Here is a 15,443-nt window from a genome sequence, read left to right on the forward strand (position 1 = left end):
TCTCTGGGTGATAAGGCATCTCCCAACCAAGTACTAATCAGGCCCAACCCTGCTTGGCTTCTATCAGTGAGGTCAGGTGCATTCAGGGAGGAATGGCCCTAGACAGACAAAGCAGGTGTTGATTAGAAGTGCTTGGAAGGGACTGGATCTTGAGTCAGAAGTCCAAAAGGTCATGGTCACTATGGCAGTTGCTTCTCTCCCATTCCATCCAAATCTCCCTACCCTTAACACACAAGCATTTCAAAACCATGTTTCTAAAAACCAGCCATTTATATCTGTTTAGGTAAGTTACAGAAGGAGTAAGGTGGTGTATTTACAAAATGGTTTGTCCAGATATACTATAACTTAGTGTCTGTATTTAATATTGACAACCAAAAAAAATATATAAATATCTTCCATCTATACACAGCAGGGCAGGAGTGTCTGTGGTCTTCTTGCGCAGTGGGTTCTCAGCCTCCCAGGGCCCTCCTCTCGTGAGGATCGTCTGGCCCTCAGTGCAAAGGAGACTAGAAGCTGGTAGCCCAGTTGGCCCTTCCCCTCTCCTCCCTGCACTCCAGTGCTCTCAACTGGTCTCAGGCAAGGCAAAATTACTTTAAGTGGTTGGGTAGGAAGGGCGAACCCTAATGGAGCCTGACACTTAGGGCAGCGAGATCCAGGCCTCAGAAGAAAGTGGCCACAGCTACCTCTTGGGATAGAAGCCTCATAGTTCATAGTTCAATTAGTATGTCCTTGGTCATAGGTCCAGCCCTACAGATTAGCGTGGTGAAGAAGGCAAGTGTCTAGGCAGGGCTTGGTCCCCACCTTCAGGTACTGAGCCATTCAGGGTGAAGTCTGGGGTGTAGATAGAGGAGACTCTGGCTGATAAAAAAATAGTAACAAAATCAGTAATAAAAAAATTATAAAACTTGTTGCTTGTCTGAATAGATCTGAGCAATAGTCTTGTTTTTGTTAAAATCCTGGAGCCATTAACATCCTGAATACTCTTCTGGACATCTTTGTTGGCTGAAGGAAGGAGCCCCAGGCCCAGCTCTGCTGAAATCTGTCAGTTTGGAAATCTTATCCAGCTGCCTGTGCTCCGAGAGATCCTTGGAGCTGCTGGGAGCAGGCCAGGCTGGTAGTGTGGGGCGCCTCACACTTGGGAATCAGCCCCCAGGGGGTGGAAGAGCTCCTCGGGCGTCTTGTCACTTTGGCTGGCTCCCCCCTGCCGGAAACCAGAAGCAATCTCGTCAAAGGTCCGGCCTTTCGTCTCAGGAACTTTGAAGTAGGTGAAGATGAAGAAGAGAACCAGGAGCACAGTGAAGATGATGAAGACATATGGCCCACACAGTTGCTGAAAAACACACAGATACACTCGTTTGGAGTACTGACCCTTCCTCCTGGCTGTAGGGCCTTGACCTGTAAGACTTGGGGCCTTTGATCTGAAGAAGGGACAACTGAAAAAGCCCCCAACCCAGAGTGCTGAGATGATTAAATGACCTGCCTGCACCTGGCACATAATGGGCTCCAGGGAGCAGGGTCCCCTCCCACCCCCCCGGGGCAGAGCAGAATGGAGACAATTCAAAGCTAAGTAAGAACCCTGGAATGGAGGTCAGGGTTTTTAGCTGTGTGATCTGGGCTTCGGAGCCTTGACTTCCTCCTCAGCAGGATTCGGATGTAAGAGCTGGGAGAGCACTTGGCACAGCAGCGCGAGGGGGGCCTGCGTGCAGGAGAGGAACGGTGGGCATGGAGACCGGGGCGGTTCTCACCTCGACATACTGAAAGCACATGCCCACAATGAAATTTGAGGTCCAGTTGGAGAAGCCAGCAACAGCAATGGCAGCTGGGCGAGGACCCTGGCTGAAGAGTTCAGCCACAATGAACCACGGGATGGGACCAGGGCCCACTTCAAAGAAGGCCACAAAGCCAAAGATGGCCACGATGCTGAGATAGGACATCCAGGGCAGCTGTTCCTGTTGAGGACGAGAGAGGGGTGGAAAGCTGGATTAGGCGGGGACTGGACGCTCCAAGAAAACACACTGCTGACGTAGCCCAGGGCAGGGCTAAGAGAGCTCTCGCCTGGGAGGCAGGTGGCTTGGGGCTGACCCCGGATTGGCTACATTAGGCTTGGGGCTGATCCTGGATCGGCTACATAACGTAGACTCTCCACTGGGTCTCACTTTCCTCATTTGAACAAAATGACTTAAGTCCTGTAAGGGCAGGTGTGCGGTGGAATGTACCCTTCGGGAACAGTAACGTGGGGTGTACATGGGAGGGGCTAAGAAGAGGTTCCTGCGGTCCCCTAGCTCTGGACACAGAGCAGTCTGTCGGAAGCTGAATGATGGGGAAGAACATTCCTGGGGTAAATGTTAAGGACTATAGGGTGCTCAGCTCAGGACCAGCAGAACAGGCCCCAAGCAGGTGGCCAGATATCATCATTGTCCTCCGGGAGGCCACCGTGGAAAAGCCATAAGCTTTGGTTCTGATCCCAGATCTGTTACGAATCCCCTGCAGCGTGCCAGACCTCTCAGCCATCACCAGACTCTGGATCCAGACTTGGTTAAGCTGTCAAATGAGCAAACTGCTGCTTCCTTGCCCTGGAGGCGGATAAATGAGGGTTTGTGCAGGGAAGGTGGCTTGCACACCGTTACCATTGTAGCCGGCAGACCTGAGATGAGCTCCTAGCTTTGTCCTTTATCTGCTGCTGCCTTCCTCACCTCACTGGACTACGTTTACCACACCTGGGAACTGGGAATACTAACTGCACCACACGGGGCAGTGGCCGAGAACGGAGAGAAAGCATGCTTCCACGTGGTGGTGGTTGCGGGGGCTCCTATTTTCTGGGGCTCTTCTACAGATGAACTAAGGCCATGGATGCAGACTTTGAAAGGTTCAGTACTGGCAGAGCAATTCCTGGGTAGAGGATGCTTAGGTTATAGGGCCAGAGGTGCTGTGGCAAGAATGCACCAAACCCGGAGAAGCCAGGGCACGACCAGTCGTAAGTGGGTGAAAGGAGACAGCTCTGGGGGGCCAGGAGGTCAGACCTGAGCCCGAGTGGGGCTGGGAAGAAACGGGCAGAACTAGGCAGAGGGCAGCTCCCACCGGGGCTCTGGATGCCCCTGGCCAGGCTGGGGCTGCCATCCTCCTCCTGGGACCCGAAGCTCCTGGTTCTATCCCCCAACTCGTGCTACCCCACCGCCACAGCATGGCCACTCACCAGCAACGCCAGCGCGATGGTCATGAGCACGGCACAGCCCGCCATGCCGGCCAGGCCGATGAGGTGCAGGGTCCGCCGGCCAGCTCGCTCCACCACGAACAGCTGCGGGCAGACACGGGGTCAGCGCCACCCGCTCCTGCTGCCTCTCTGACCCACAACCCCATCCAGAGGCTCGTCCCCAATGCTGGGAAAGCCACACGGCACCACCTCCCCCCCTGGGGCTCAGCTTGGGGACTACACAGGACTTGAGGGGCGAAGAGCCGGATCCAGACGGCAGGATGCGGTGACGGCTGGCCCCAGAGGGCGCGGAGCATTCTGGCTGGGACTCTGGGCAGCCACTGCACTTCTTAGCATCAGTGTCATGGGCTATTAGACTTGAGTAATGAACTGGACAGGCTTGTGAGGATGAGCCGACACACACTTACGAGAACCTGACACACGCTCAGCTCATAGTAAACGCTGCCATTCGGCAGCGAGGCCCTAAGGCTACCTTGAGCCAGAACCCGACAGCTGAGTGGGGGTGGGCCCTGATGCTGACTCACCGACACGACAGTGAAGGCTGTGTTGACGATGCCGGAGCCGATGGTGGCATACACAGGCTGCTGCACCCCTGCCTTCTCGAAGATGCTCGTGGAGTAATAGAACACCTAGGGGACGGACAAATGCTTGGGGTTTGGCCGAGTGCCACAGCCATTCTCCTGCTGCTGTCCCTGTGGGTACGGGACCCAGGGTAAGGACAGGATGAAGGGGACCTGGCACCAGGGCCCTGAGGGGTTTTGGCTCTGCAGGAAAGCTGTTGCTGCGGCAGGGGTGTTTGTTTTCAGTGGGGGATCTGGTCCCAGCACACACTTGACCGCAGGGTTTGGCTGCGGCCCACGGGCAAGGGAGGCTGAGGGGGCACTCACAGCATTGATGCCCGACAGCTGCTGGGACAGCTGCAGCACCACGGCGATGAGGATGGGCTGGCGGTAGGCGGGCGAGCGGAACAGCTCCAGGATGGTGACCTTCTTCTCCCGCATCATCTGCCGACTCTCCTCCTTCATCTCCTGCAGGTCGCGGGTCACATCAGCCGTCCCACGCAGCTTCTTCAGCACTGCGGGGGGAGGGACCGGAGGGAAGGTGGGGGTGGCTCAGAGGAGGAAGGCGGCCAGGGCCGGGGGGTGGGGAGGAGGGCAGGGCCCTGCCCGTACCACTCTTGGCCCGGTTCTCCTCGTTGCGGTTGATGAGCAGGAAGCGGGGGCTCTCGGGGCAGAAGGGAAGCAGGACGCACTGCACCAGGGCTGGGATGAAGATGACGCTCAGCAGCAGGGGCCATAGGTCCTCGTTGCCCATGATGGAGTCCAGGCCGAACACCTGGTGGAGGCCGGGATGGAGGAAGCGGCCCTGGCCACCCCCGCCCTAGCCACCCCCACTGCCAGCCCCGCACCAGCCCGTGGCCTCCGCCCACTTTGTAGAGGGGCTGCCGGTCAGGCGAGGCGAGGCTCTTCGGAACCTCAGTTCCTGCAGTCGTCACACAGGGAAAAGTAGGACCTACCTCACAGCAGAAGTGGGAGGACACATGTGGCAAGGGTGAGTCACAGGGCATGGGGGCTTTGGGGATGGGGAAGGGAAAGCCTTCTGGAGAGAAGGTGGTGTCCATGTAAAGGCATCAAGGCCTGGAGGCATGGGAGAGCCCGGCATGTGGAGATACAGGAGAAGGACAGGACACAAGACTGAGGAGGCTGGGACGAGAAGGGCCAAGTCATCTGGACTTGGCTCTCGTGCCTGGGAGGCCATGGGGAAGTCGTGAGTGGAGGAGTGTTCGCTGGGATCTAAGCCTCCTAGGATGTGTGCCACGAGGCCATCCTTCGCTGCAGGGCTGCAGAAGGCTGGCTGAGAACGGTCATCGGGGAGACATCTGGACACACACACGAGAGCCACGGAAGCTGTGGGGCGCGGGGGGCTCGGGCAGTGTGAGCAGACAGACCCTGCCCCGGCTTACCTGGGCAATCAGGATGCCGACGACGATGCCCAGCTGGTGCAGGGTGCCCAGGGCCCCGCGGAGGGCCGTAGGGGACACTTCCCCCACGTACATGGGCACGAAGCCTGTGGTCAGGCCACAGTACACACCAATGATGAAGCGGCCCAGGATGAGCATCTCAAAGGACTTGCTCAGTTTCGAGAAGCCCATGAGCACAGAGGACACAAAGGCCAGCAGGTTCATCATCAGCATGGAGTTCCGCCTGGGGGTGGGGTCACCGGTCAGGTGCGTGTCTACATCTCCCCAGAGTCCCAGGGGCTAGGTCACAGACAACACCCTGAACAGGCAGGGAAGTCTCCCCTCCCCCCATCTGGGACCCCCTGGCCACAGCCAGAACCCCTTCTGCTCACCTGCCAAAGCGGTTAACAAAAAGGCCCACAGAGAAGGAGCCAATCATGCCTCCTACAGAGAAAATGGCCACAGAGAGGGACCACAGGGTGGTGAGTGTGGTCGACGAGATGCTCTCCCCATAGCGGTGGAACCATGTCTGGTTGTAGAACTCCTCGATCACCTGCGGGAGGAGAAGCAGCCTGCTGGGGAGGGGAGGCAGCGGCCCTTTTTCCCTTGCGTGGTCCCCTCCATGGGGGCCACTGACCACAGCATGCCGGAGAGGGCCCAACACCTGGCTGGGCCCCAAGGTCACTGCATATCCTTAAGCCAAGTCCCTCCCTTTGGTGGGCCTCGGTTTCCCCAGGTGAGGAACAAGGGGCTGGGCTCCATCTCCAAAAGGGCAGCCAGCTTTTATGCTTCCCCCAGATGCAGTTTTCAGTACCCTCAGGGGTCACAAGGTTAACAGAACTTGCTAGCGGGAGGGGGATACAGCAAATGACCCACAGTCAGGGCAGGGAGAGGTTCAGGGAGAAAGTGTCTCCTCCGACTTGCCCCCCTCTTCTCTTCATGGCACCCAAGGCTCTCCTGGCCTCCATGGCTGGGGAGGAAACACAGCTGGACAGATGGCTCCTGGTTCCAGACGCTCTGGGATAAAGGGAAGGGCAGCTCACTGACTCACTGACTTTACCCTCAGCACCGGCATACAAGACGCGCACCTGAACCTCACACAACTGCCTTCTGACCCCTCGGCCCAGCTATGTGGGAGTTCCACCCCGAAGGATGACCCATGACCTCTTCCCTGTGCCAGGTGCCAAGCTGGGACGTATGGGGAAGGCTAAGGACAAGGAAGCAGTTCCAGGAACTGGAAACACCTGTCCTAGAGGCCTGCCCCCCCCCCACAGCCCTGCCCCCACCCAAAGGAGGGCCTGGCCTGATCCACCGGTTCTCCCTGGACACATTCACCCTACTCTCAGGCAACGCGGCCACACACCCAGTGCCACGGGACCGGTCTGACCCATCCAGCCACATGCGTAGCTGGGCATGGACCCAACATACCCAGAAACAGCCTTCTGTGCACTCGCCCCATCTCGCACACACACGGGTGTTCACAGTCTGAATATTCCTGGGTTCAGCCAGTCACAAACCTGCATGTCTCTCTCCGCTTCCACCACCTGCTGCTCAAACTCGGCTCCTTGCCCACCGAGCCCGTGCCCAGCCTGTCCAGGCAGCCCTCCCTGCAGCACGCGGCGAATCCCTTGGCACGCAGCAGTGTGCTGCCTCTCGCACCACCTCCGTGCCACTGCTCTCGGACCTCCCTAACCCTCCCAAGCTCCAGGGGTCTAGCAGAAGAGGAAATGGTAGGCAGCTACAACTGCCCAGGTTGGGGGTAGAGGGGGACCGAGGCCTTTGGTCCCAGGACAGATCATCAACTATGCTGGGCCTGGCCCCATGGCTGCAATGGGTGCTTGGCCTCTCCATTTCCTGCCCTGCTGCCATGATCTGTCCCAGGTCTCTAGAGACGGCTGACAGGAGGCCAGGGTCCAGGGGGTTAGGAAGGGTTGACATGGGCCTGGGGAACGGAGGGAGGCAGCCCCCATCTGTCCCAGGGAAGCCAGAGAGCACAAGGGTTACGAACCTGGACAACAACGGAGTTCAGGTCCCAAATCTACCCCGTTATCACAACCGTGACTTTGGACAAATTATTTCATCTCCAATGGCAACATTAGCAATATCTACTTCAGAGTGCTGCAGGGAACCAATGAGACTGAGTGCCTGCGTGGTGCCTGGGGACTGAGTCAAGGGACCTCCATCTCGTTCCAGGACCGGCCCGAGGGCAGTGCAGACCGCTGACAAGGTCCAGCCAACCCTGCATCCCAGAATTCAAAGTCAAGGCTCTGGGTCAGACACCAGTCCGGCCTCCCCACCTCGCACCATCTCTACCTCGGCTCTAGGACTCATTTCCACACTCTCCACGGTTATTCCATCTGGAAGGACCATCCTGCCTTAACCATGCTGAGAACTTGTGAGGTCCAGCTCACAGGGTCCCAGGAGTCTGTCCTCTCTGAGGACAGGGACCCCAGGGATTCACACTGGGGCCTATCCCAGGGCTGGGGCCTATCCCAGGACTGGTGTCAGGGACACCTGGTGAGGGAATAGGAGGCTGAAACCAAGAGAGGGCCTCAGGCTCTCCTCCAGGGAGATTCTTCTCCTGGGAGGAGGGGAGCAGAAAGAAGGCAGATTTTAACAAAACAAAACAAAGTGCTTCTGTTCTTCAAGGGCTAACACCAACCCCCATGGAGGACTGGTTGGGAGAAGTAATGCTCCATTTATCAGACTCTGCAGAGAACAGGCCGTCCTGGAAAAGGGGACTGTCCAGATAAATGACACTCAGGCCACCGAGAACCCAGAGAACCCATCATCGGGGTGGAAATCTCTCTCCCTGTCAGTCTCACTCTGCTGCCCCTGGAGAGAGCCCCAGGGGCAGGGAGACCACCCCTCTGCCCCAGATAACCTTTAATGTTTGCATTTTGGAGTTCACAGGGTCTTCCTCTGTCCCCCGTGGTTCAGATGTTGTCTCAAGAGAACGCTCCACATATATCATTCTGATTTTTGCCAAGAAGCCAGCTAGCGGAATTACCCGAATTGCGAGCAGAGTCCACAAGTGCTGAGTAAGGGCTTACTCCCTTAATGAGCCTGAAGATGTGAGGCTGAGCTCTTTCAGCAGCTCAGGTCTTTAACCCTGTTCTTGGGGGATGGCTGGCGATGCTGAGGTGGCCAATAAGAGGACCACATTTCCAGAGGCTCCCCACACGCAGTTAAGTGTGCTGCTTGTGGTGGCAAGTCAGAGGGGCCCAATCTTGTCCAGAGCTAGCTCAATGGCTCGTGAGCTCCCCGGCTACTCAGACCACTCAATGGGGATGGCTGAGGGTGAGCCACCAGCCCCCTCCACCCTCTCCCTCCCCGAAGCCCCAGCCCCAGGCTCATCCTTTCCACTCCCCAGTGGTACTTCCTGGCCAAGTTGAGGCTGCACAGTGGGTTCCTGCCTCTTGATCTGGCACTTGAGATTTCTGGGAAGAAGGTATGTCTGGTTTTCCATTTCTGCTGCTAGTGTGGGGACTCCGTGTCCTGTCCCCCCCCCCCCCGGGGGGGCGGTCCATGGCCCACGTGGGCCTGAGCTGGCCTTGGGCCCAGGAAAATTAGAAGAATGCTACACAGGGAGAAGCTCTGGGATTACCCCCCACCTAGTCTGTGCCCTCAGCGTCCATCCTACCAGTGGATGCCCCCAAGGGCAGCCTACAGTCCCCCAAAAGGACCCCACAGACCCAGGCTCCACAACAGGGTCACCGGCAGCCTCCAAAAGCCCAGCTCATATGTGAGGTGAGGCCAGGCTCGTGCTTCTCTGAAAGCTTCCACCTCACACGCTCCTCACAAGCCTTGACCCTGCTGCCACCCTGCAGGCAGTCAGTCACTAGGTCCCACCAAACCTCCCTCCTGATCTGTCCCATTCTCTACCCTAGGTCTCGCTGGATTCCGCTCCTGACCCCTCCCATCCACTGAAGCGGTTCTGCTTCCCATGATTAATTACTCCCCATCATGCCATCAAAGCCCTGCACGTCCAACGCTCCAGGCTTAGCCATCCATCTGCAGCTCTGCTCCCTTCCCAACCCCTCCCACACGAGGGTCTGTGAGTGCTTGAACGCTGGGAGAAGAACGGGGACTACCATGGCATCAGGCTCTCAGGAGTTTAGGGCTATGAAGGATCTCTGACCCTAGAAGGCAGATGCCCATGGGGGACACCGCAGGGGTCAGTGGGGCAAAGCGGGCCTGCTCTGGACAGCTGAGATCCCGGACTAGACAGTTCCCAGTAAAAAACTCTTCCTCAGCCTGCCATTTTCCTGGGGGTGACGGGGTAGGCTTGCGTCACAGATCTGACTCCTTGGGAATCCCTCCCTCTCCTCCTCCCCGGGCGCAGGCAACTGTGGGAGAAGGACCACATGTGTGCCTGTCTGCGGAGGAAGTTCGGACTTCCTCTGTGTCTGGGTAGTGTCGGTAGTCAGGCCCTGGGCATGAGGCAGCGTCTGCTGCCCAGCATACAGAATAAGCAGTTACTCGAGCCACCTAAAGACAAAGGATTATCCCAAGGAATTTAGTGCCAGAAAGGACCTGCCTCTAAAGTCTTACCTCGGACCCTGCCTGGCTGCCCCAGGTACAGAAACCCAGCAGACCTACAGAGCCCCAGGACACAGGACTTTAGCTCTCAGAAGAAGAGCTTCCTAGGCTTCAGAGGATGGGACTGCTCAGGTCACAGGTAGTGAGTTCCCTGTCAGCAGGAAGCATACAAGTCAAAGTTTAGCGCAGAGATTGCTAAGCATTTTACGTAAAAGGCTAGACAGCAAATATTAAAAATGGGCACAGACGATTTTTCTCCACCACCCGCAACCCTCTAAAAATGTAAAAACAATTCTTAGTGCAAGGGCCTTAAAAAAAGTCGCTAGCTGGATTTGGCCTCCCTGCCAACCCTTGATCTAGAATTCTCAACTACTGCCAAGAGAAGGGGACTGCTTTGGAACCTCTGGCTGGTCTCAACATCCTTCTCTGTAGATTCCTCTGCCCCAGGGTCTTCTAGATCATCCTGGGAGGGAGAGTCAGAGCTCCCTCTCCAGCCTCTCTTTGTCCTAGATGTTCCGGGGGGTGAGGGGGAGATGTAAAGGGGTTGAAGAGCTACCTAAGCTCTGAGCTCCAGTTAGACAGAAGGGCCAGCTTATCCAGTTCAGTCCCTCAGCCTGCCCTTGACCCCGACTTCCTAGTCCCTGCTTTCCCCTCCCCTAAAGCTTATGTCCCCAGAGCAACACTCAGCCACACCCCAGGGTCAGTGGGGAGTTCCAACAGATGCTACTGGTGGGGCTGGACAGATAGCCCCACCTGCTTGGTCCCCTGGGGCACCTCCCAGCACCTGCAGAGGGGACTAGAAGCCAGATGGACCTAGAAGCTGGGTCACAACCCCCCAGTAGAGGCTCCGACCACCCACGCTGCTTCTCTGAAAGAGCCCTGAGATGGCTTCTCTCTAAAACCCAGGCCTGGCCTTTGCTCTAGCTTCTTCACAGGTCCCTGGCCTCCAGGGCCTCCCCTGCCAGCAGAGGGGTCTTCAGGTCCCCATAGCAGGCCCCACTCACAGCCTTGCCTGGCTCCCACTGCCCTCCCCCTCGCTACCCCCCCAGACCACCCTGGCACCCAGCATCTCTGCAGTTTCCCATGCGCTGTTCCTGTCTTCTCCCCGATGGGCCCTTCATCACCTTTCAGAGTATACATAAACACTCCGAGAGCCATCCCCAACACCCTCCCCTCCATCGCAGTGGTTCTCAAACAGGGGCAACTTGACTCTGCAGAGGACATCTGGCTATGTGTGAAGGCACTGTTGGTTGTCACACTGGTGGGAACGCTGCTCAACGAAACGACACCACTTAGGCGAGCACCCCCCACCCCCACCAACGCCAAAGATCTGGCCCTGACGATCATTTTGAGAAGAGCCCTGCTCTCCGGGCCATGCACCTTCTCCCTCTGCCTTGCGCACACTTCCATGGCTGCCCTGAAACAGCTCGTCATCAGGAGACATGTATCCCCTTCTAGACTCAGTTTCAACATGGAGTAGGGAGAGGATTCATCTGCGTCACTAGGTCCCAGCAACAGGGCTAGAAGCAGAAAGAGTAGTCACTAACTAATAAATGAGCCACCTCTCTGAAGGGCTGAAGTGATGATGCAGCTCAGACAGGCAGTCATGGTGTAAGGGATTGTGCAACTGTGTGTGGGAAACCGTTGAGAGGTCTGTACATGACTGAGCTTGACTTGGCCTGGAAGTCAGAGCAAGAGGGACCAGCTGTCAGCTGTAGGTGTGTGAGAGGGTGTATGGCTGCCCATCCGACTGTAGTATGGAACCGCCACTCCTACTGTGGTGGGCAAGGATGCAGACTGGAGCCAGATTCCCCGGGGTTCAAATCCCAGTTCTGCCGCTTACTAGCTGTGTGTCCTTTATTTAATTGCTTAAAATCTCTGTGCCCCCACTTTCTTGTAAAACAGGGATTCTAGGGCCTACCTAATCAGGTTATTATAAAAGAAACTGAAGGATGATTTTTGAAGCACTGAGAGTAAGATTTGGCACACAGTAAGCTGTAAGGGTTTGTGTTAGTGGAGATGGGTGAAGGAGAGAGGGGAGGACCCTGAACTCTCTGGATCTTGATGGAAGTTAAGGAGAGGCTGCCTGGGGCTGAGAGCCTGAAGCCTGGAGCCCAGGGCAGCCCCAGTGGGCAGAGGGCTGTGATGGGAGCCCTCTTCAAGCTGGGTCATCTTGGGCTGACCTTGTCTGCTCTCCAGGCCAAGTTCCTCCTTTGTCAAACAAGGGATGATGAGCCAGTGGACCATTAAGCCCCTTCCAGCCACAACTCTGGTTTCTGAGGCTGCCTTATTCCAAGACACATCCAATAATGTCCCTTGGCCAGGAATGCATGGATTCTAAATGGCCTCTAGTCACCCCTTGTTGGCAACTCGGCCATTTGGGGAAGGGAGAGGCAGCTCTCTCCACCCAGGATAGTGGTCAGGATGCCCTGTTCACTTATTTTGCTCTCTGTGGCCGGGCTTCCCTCCTCCCTCCTCCCCAGGAGACAGGAGGCCTGGCAGGGGCAGCATCGGGATGTGGTCATCACTCCCCGGTGACTCCTGGAGGCCACCCGTAGCTCAGCCTCTCACTTTCCAAGTGACCTCACCAGTCCAAAGCTTCCTCCTCTAGGAGGAGGAGATAACCCAGCCCCACCCACCTTGCGGGGCAGCTGTGAGGAGATAATTTACCGGGAGGTGGTTTGTAAACATTTAAGATAATGTTATGATTAATTAACCACTTCCAGGAGGAAGCCCTTTGGGGCCTGTTTTATAAGCTCCAGCTTCAAGCGTCCTCACCATTAGTGGGGTACAGTCTCCTTCAGAGAGCAGGCCGAGGGGACCAGCCCAAGGCTGCATCCTACGAAGCCGGGCAGTCGGGGTGTGGGCAGTTCCACTTCAGGGCAACACTTCTTGCCAGTCCATCTCCGCACTGCCTGGGCCACCTCACCTGTCCCTCCTTCCGCAAGGGGCCAACTCCCCTTCAGGGTCTGCCTAGCTGCCAACTCCTCCTTGAAAGGCCGCCCCCATCAATCCCACGCCAGCATTAGCCTGCCTTCCTCCGGGCTCCATCCAGAGCCACCCCGAAGCCCTCCATGAATTAGGAACCCCCCCTCCAATTAATTATGCTTTGGCTCTTCCCACGTCTCCCCCAGCCCTTCGGAGTCTTAAGTTAAGGGCTGGACTGGGTGGGGCCCAACTTAGACCATGTGTCACAGCTCTACCCTCCCAGACTGTCTGGGACAGTGCCTTGCGCAGGAGTGAAAGTTTGTTTCGGAAGGACTGAATCACAGGTCGGCTCCCAGCACAAAGGGGCAGCTTCAAGGCCAGCCATTATCTCTTAACTCTCTTGGCCATCCTATCCCCCCTTCACCATTTAGGTGAATCACAGCAAGTCCACTCCTGGTTGGAAGGGATGGGCCAGGCTGACGAGAAGTACGTGCAAAGTGCAGGTGTAAACACAGGGGCACAGATGGCCACCCCCAGAAAGCCCACTCCACTGCAGGGTGTGGGCAATGAGCACTGGCCCCTCGGGTCCTCACTGCGGACCTCGTGGCAGCGAGCTCCTCTGGACAGGGGCCCACAGATGCCACCATCAATGACATCTCCGGTTCGGCTGGACCCTCCATGCCGCCCACCAGCCCTCCCCAGCTGTTCTGGCCTTCTGCCAGTCTCTGGTTTTAGGCAGGAGGACGCAAGAATGGGAGAACTGCTCCGTGGATCTGTCCCCATCTGCAAGTTCAGAAGTTTCTCAGTCGCTCCTGGTGGCCAAATGCAATCCTGGTGCCTCTGCCCCACCCCCACCCCCGCCCCTGCCTCCGGAGACCCCTCCCCAAAACTCGCCCTCACCCCCTCTGCTGATGCCCTAAGGCACATTTTTTTTTTAAAGATTTTATTTATTTATTTGACAGAGAGAAATCACAAGTAAATGGAGAGGCAGGCAGAGAGAGAGAGGGAAGCAGGCTCCCTGCTGAGCAGAGAGCCTGATGCGGGATTCGATCCCAGGACCCTGAGATCATGACCTGAGCCGAAGGCAGCGGCTTAACCCACTGAGCCACCCAGGCGCCCCCCTAAGGCACATTTTAAAAATGGAATCTTCCCAAATAAAAGAAAATAAAATGAAGTCTTCCCAAGTGAAAAGGCATCTCAGGTGGGCCACCCCTCCAATCACCAACCTCTTTTCTTCCTTCTCCACTGAATCTCTTGGAAGGACCCTCCCTACTCTTTCCCATCCCCCTCCACCCCCACCTGCGGGATGGAGGTTTCTACCCACGCAGTCCCACCCAGTCAACCTTTGGTCACCACACTGGCAACATCCGGTCTTGGGTGTTGGGCAATAAGGGGCCAGCTGGTCCAGCTCACCTTCTGGGGCTCCAGACAGCACTACTTCACCCTACTCCCCAACTCCTCTTTTTATCCCAGTCTCTCTAGGGCATCCCCCTCTCCTGCTGTCTGAATACCGGTGACCAGCTCCTAGTTTTTCTCCAGCGGATTACCCGCATGAGGAACAGACCCCCACGTCCAAATGTTTCCTGTGCATCTCCAGCTGTGTCTCACCGCACCTCAGTTCTGGCATGTCCCTCTCGTACCTCTCGGTCCCTCCCATACCGGCTCCCCCGCCAGAAACCCAGAAGCCACTTTCAAACCCTACTCTTGTCCTCACACTGAACTGATGACCAAATCCTGCCCACTCTTCCTGTTCGGTGTTTGTTTTCCTATCCCCACTTACTCGGAACCGCTGTCTCGCAATTTCCCTATCTCTCATTTCCCATTCTCAGACCCTCCCACTGCCCAGATGCCCTGACTCCTTGCCCTCAAATGCAAATCTGATTCTATTTGTCCTCTTCAATGAGGCCCTATTGTTCTCACTCTAGTCCATACTCCTAGCTTGGCCCACGCCTTGGTGCCCACGGGCCTGTCCTGCTGGCGCCGGGCCATGCCACACTAGTGCGTGACTCTGTGGGTGAAATCGACCCACGAAGCCCTTTGTAAGTAAGTCAGGCCTGGGCTTCCCGTGGTGGCCTCCCCAGACTTCTTTCTCCTCCCATTCACCCTAACCTGGACTGTCTGTCTCCTCTGCCTACCCAGCCCTGTTCCGCTTCTGGAAAACGCTGCTATCCTGATCTCAGAGTCCTCATCCTGTCATTAACTCACTAGGTGTTCACAGTCCAGACTGTCACTTAACCCAGGAGCTCCCAACTCTGGCCACACGTGAGCATCGCTGGGGTGCGTTAAACATAAAATGGCCAAACAGCACCCCGGACTGAACACATCAGGATAGGAAGTGTCCAGGGGGCTCCTAAGGGGCAATCAGGAGCCCCCAAGAGGCAATCAACTGCAGAACTCAGCCGTCCTCTTAAGACTGTGCAGAATTTCCATCTGTGCGATTCCCAGATGGAGCCAGCTCCGACAAGAGCTGTTCAGAACACTTAGCTAAAGCAGGGCCTGGGGCTGTTCCAAGCATGGGCGCCATTTCAGACAAGTCTGGAAAAGTCCTGTTACCTCTGCTGCAGCTGAGCATGACTCAGCAGGCCAGGCCTTCCTGGTAACCCGCTCCCGGGCATCAGGCGTGGCCCCCCAGAGCCACCCTCTGCCTACTGGGAGGAAGACCAGCTCTGACTCCCGACAGTGCCCAGTGCCCCTGAACTGGCCGCTGGTCCTCGGGAGCTGGCCGCACTCACTTTCCAGCCTCACCCTCTGGAGGGCAGAATATGGCCCTGGCAGGACTGTCCACTCTCATTTCGTCCTCCC

General features: G+C 56.9%; 1 protein-coding gene across 1 annotated transcript in view; it reads right to left on the minus strand.

Moving 5' to 3' along the window:
* Positions 1-251: 251 nt before the first annotated feature.
* The window catches only part of SLC2A1 (solute carrier family 2 member 1), a 29,216-nt gene continuing 14,024 nt past the window's right edge, over positions 252-15,443 (minus strand). The window contains exons 3-10 of the mRNA XM_082687151.1: positions 5,564-5,724; positions 5,175-5,415; positions 4,384-4,546; positions 4,099-4,286; positions 3,736-3,840; positions 3,194-3,295; positions 1,746-1,949; positions 252-1,330 (exon numbers count right to left, since the gene is read on the minus strand). Of these exons, the coding sequence (XP_082543277.1) occupies positions 1,130-1,330; positions 1,746-1,949; positions 3,194-3,295; positions 3,736-3,840; positions 4,099-4,286; positions 4,384-4,546; positions 5,175-5,415; positions 5,564-5,724 (1,365 nt within the window). The 3' untranslated portion in view covers positions 252-1,129. The remainder of the gene's footprint in view (positions 1,331-1,745; positions 1,950-3,193; positions 3,296-3,735; positions 3,841-4,098; positions 4,287-4,383; positions 4,547-5,174; positions 5,416-5,563; positions 5,725-15,443) is intronic.

Source organism: Mustela nivalis (assembly GCF_964662115.1).
Source record: "Mustela nivalis genome assembly, chromosome: 10".
NCBI classification, from domain to species: Eukaryota; Metazoa; Chordata; class Mammalia; order Carnivora; family Mustelidae; genus Mustela; species Mustela nivalis.